General features: G+C 55.8%; 1 protein-coding gene across 1 annotated transcript in view; it reads left to right on the forward strand.

The window, feature by feature from the left end:
* Positions 1-1,957: 1,957 nt before the first annotated feature.
* Positions 1,958-3,776, forward strand: part of EMH_0097340 (uncharacterized protein) — a gene marked incomplete at both ends in the record, with an annotated part of 4,520 nt that continues 2,701 nt past the window's right edge. Inside the window, 3 exon segments of the mRNA XM_013495126.1 lie at positions 1,958-3,330; positions 3,387-3,402; positions 3,406-3,661. Of these exon segments, the coding sequence (XP_013350580.1) occupies positions 1,958-3,330; positions 3,387-3,402; positions 3,406-3,661 (1,645 nt within the window).

Consider the following 3,776-nt stretch of genomic DNA (forward strand, 5'->3'; position numbering starts at 1 on the left):
GTGGAAGCTGCTTGCCTTTTTTCCTCTTCGTTTTCTTCCGTGTCGAAGGGGCCCACGAGCGGGGGTTGGCGACGGAAAGGGAGGAACATTTATTGCAGCATGGTCTGTGCGAAGATGGTGGGTGTATTTTTACTTGGTGCAGGATGGCGACAGAGAGCAAAGCAAGTGTTCAATAATTGCCCATAGTATTAGGGAAAGCAGTAAACGGGGGCTCGGCAGGTACATGCATGGTGTAGCTTGGTCTGACAGAAATTAGCGCAGGAGCCTTCACTTGGCCTCGGTAGGTTGCGTGTAAGCGAATACAATTCAAAGGTAAAACATGCTATAAAGGAAGCTCCAACGAAGCTTGCTTGTGTGCACGCGTGAGGCTGGCTTGTATCACCAGCCGGAGCGAAGTCCGCTTCAAACCCCCTCGAGGCCGCCTCTTCCCCACAACACACAGGCCTGACCTCAGGATGCTTGAGGACAGGGGAAGGAGGTCAGCTGACTTTTGGAAAACTATTACTTTAATTTTTTACGCAGATTGCAGCTCGCGTCTCTCATTGATCAAGGCCAGAGAGCAAGCGTTATGCGGGCCCTGAAATGGATGACTCTTGTTGCACTGCCAGCCCCAAACAATTTGATCGCCGGGCGCAGGGTGCCTGGGAACTGGAGGGTTTGTCAGCTGGTTTTTCGGAACCTCAAAATTAATATTATACCCATTACGTTTTATGTATTTTAATACATTGCAGCTCACGAAAGTCCCCGATCCCACCACCAGGACACCTTGAGAGTGGAAGCGAGGAGTTTTAAGTAGAGTTTTATGGGATTCTACGTTTTATTTATAGTCAGTACCTGAGAGTTCATCATGTATCATCCTCTCAGCTCCAGACAGCCGCACAGTACACTACAGTGAAATTACAGGTTACTTAAAAAAACCTGGGGATGCCCTAAAAGAGCCCAAAGGCTCTTCTAGTTATATATTTTGATTGGTGTTTAATGAGCCAAAGGTGGAGATGCGTCAGCGTGCAGTGTATGCTCACCCCAAGTCCCTCTCTACTCTCACAAGGGTGGCCCCACGCCGCGTGGAGCTGAGGCACCGGGGGGAAGCCTTTGCATTGGAGTTGTTTTTCCTTTGTAATAATAAACAGACAATCAAATAAGATAAAATATAAAGAACAAATATTTAAACCGCAAAAACCCACCGCTGAAGAACCCTCAGCTGGACGTACCGTGGGGGCCCCAGACGACTCCTCATTTGCGTGNAAAAACCCACCGCTGAAGAACCCTCAGCTGGACGTACCGTGGGGGCCCCAGACGACTCCTCATTTGCGTGGGAGCAGCGGCCAATTAGGAGGAGCCGCTGCACTCTTTTTCTTCTTCTTTTCCCTCTTTTTGTGGCATTTTTATGCAGAAGTTCGTTAGTCGAATTTATTTTATACTCCGCAACAGACAGAAGAGCCCAGAAGGAGCTGCTGCAGTGCAGCAGCAACGCCAGGTCGTTACGGCCTCCAGCAGCAGCAACCGCAGCAGCAGCAACAGCAAACCCACTTCGTGCTGTTGCGCAGGCGTTCTGCTCCACTAGGTTCCCGCTTCCCCACGCTGCTGCAGCAACAACTGCAGGCCGACGCGAACGACACCCCAGCAGCAGCAGCAGCGGCGGCGGCGGCAGCAGCAGCAGTAGCAGCAGTTGGGGGACGTGCCTCAGACTTCAGCAGCAGTAGGCTTCTCTGCTGCTTTGGGGCATTTGCTTAAAAGTACCCATTAATGGCCTGTCGCAAATATAGTTGGGGGGCACGTTTCCTGGGCAGCAGCAGCAGCAGCAGCAACGAGGCAGCAGCTGCTGCTGCATAGAGATGATCTACTGTGAAGGGTCCCACAGCAGTAACAGACACACACGCTGAGCTGTATTAACATTTGCATGTGCTGGGGTAACAGCNAGAACAGCAGCAGCAGCAGCTGTAGCAGAATTGAAGAGATGTCCCAGGTGGACACGCTGCTGCAGCAGCAGCTCTTGCTGCAGCAGCCGCAGCACTTGGTGTCGGTAGGAAAGGAGACAGCAGACGAAGAAACGGCAGCAGCAGCAGCAGCGGCAGCAGCAGCAGCAGCACCTGCTGCTGCTCTTGCTGCTGCGGTTTCGCCACCGTGGCTCCCGCGTTCTGCTGAAGCAGCACCACCCCCTCCAGACGGAGACCAAACCACAACTGCGAGCTGCACGCCAACTTCCTGCTGCTCCTGTGCGGCTGCAGACAGCAGCAGCAGCAGCAACAGCAGCAGCGCGAGGACCATGACGATCGAAGCTACTGCTGGGGCAGGGCCTCCCAGCACCCCTGAAGCAGCAGCAGCTGCTTCTGCTGATGCACTTGCTGCTGAGGGGAACCTCTCAGCACAGCCTTCATCAGAAGCTGAGGCTGTTGCTGGTGCTGCCGACAGCAGCAGCAGCAGCAGCAGCACGAGCAGCGCAAGCAGCACAAGCAGCAGCAGCGTGCAGGGAGACACAGACACAACGGCTGCTGCTGTTGCTGCTACGGAGACGCTGGCAGCAGCAGCAGCAGAAGGCGGCTGCACTGATGCTGCAGCGACAACAGCAGACGCTGAAGCAGCAACAGCAACAACAACCGAAGCTCCTGCTGCAGCAGCAGCAGCGATGCATCCTATTGACTTTCCAGGAGGAGACGGGGACATCGCAGCAGCAACGAGCGCAGCAGATGCTGCCTTTGCGGCGGCGGCAGCAGCAGCAGCAGCAGCAGATCCTGTCACTGCAGCAGCAGGAATTGACGCTTCTGTTTTTGGTACAGCAGCTGGGGGTGCTGTTGGGCAGCCTGGCGTTGACACAGCAGCAGCTGCAGCAGCAGCAGCAGCTGCCGCTGCTGCTGTGGGGCCGCTGGGTCCGCAGCTGTTGGGGACCGACGTGCGGCTGCTGCTGCAGCAGGAGTCCTTGAATCTGCTGCAGCAGACACAAGCTGCTGCAGCGTCTGCTAGAGAAGCAGCAGAATCTGCCAACGTAGCTGCAAGACACGCGGAAGCAGCAGCAAATGCCGTAGGGGAGCTTGCTGCTGCTGTGCGCCGCTGCAGACGCACCAGCAGCAACAGCAGTAGCAGCGGCAGCAACGGCATTGCCGCCGCCGCAGCAGCAGCAGCGAAACGCAGCAACGCCGGAAGAAGCCAAAGAGGACGTGGGGCGAAGCGCATGCGGCGCCAGCAGCCACAAGTAAGCAGCAGCAGCAGCAGCAGCACAGGGCATGTCAGCATTCCAGCGGCAATGGCTGCATTGGAGCAGCAGCCGAACGATGGCAGCAGCAACGAAACAGCAGAACTCCCTGCCGTTTGCTGCACCTCAGCAGCAGCGCTGTGGGTGGAGCAAAGAGCAGCAGCATTAGCAGCGGCTGCTGTTGCTATGCTGCCAGAGCAGCAGGGCAGCAGCANGTGGAGCAAAGAGCAGCAGCATTAGCAGCGGCTGCTGTTGCTATGCTGCCAGAGCAGCAGGGCAGCAGCAGCAACAGCAACATTCCGCAGTGGGCCAACGAAGCAGCAGCAGAAGCTGCCGCAGCAGCAACAGCAGCAGCAGCAGCAGGAGCAGCAGTCGGCCCACTCAAACATTTCAGCAGCATTCCTGGGGTCTCCTTCCGAGAGGCCGGCCGCTCATCCCAGTGGAGCGTCCGCTGGAAAGACGCAGAGACAGGTTAGGGTTTAGGGTTTAGGGTTTAGAGGGTTTCCTAGACTTTTTGAGGGTTTATTGGGGCGTGTATGCATTTGTTAGAGTTTCTTATGCCGTTTGAGGGTTTATTTGGGTTTAT

This window comes from Eimeria mitis, genomic scaffold (genome assembly GCF_000499745.2).
Source record: "Eimeria mitis Houghton genomic scaffold, Emh_scaff143, whole genome shotgun sequence".
Taxonomy (NCBI): Eukaryota; Apicomplexa; class Conoidasida; order Eucoccidiorida; family Eimeriidae; genus Eimeria; species Eimeria mitis.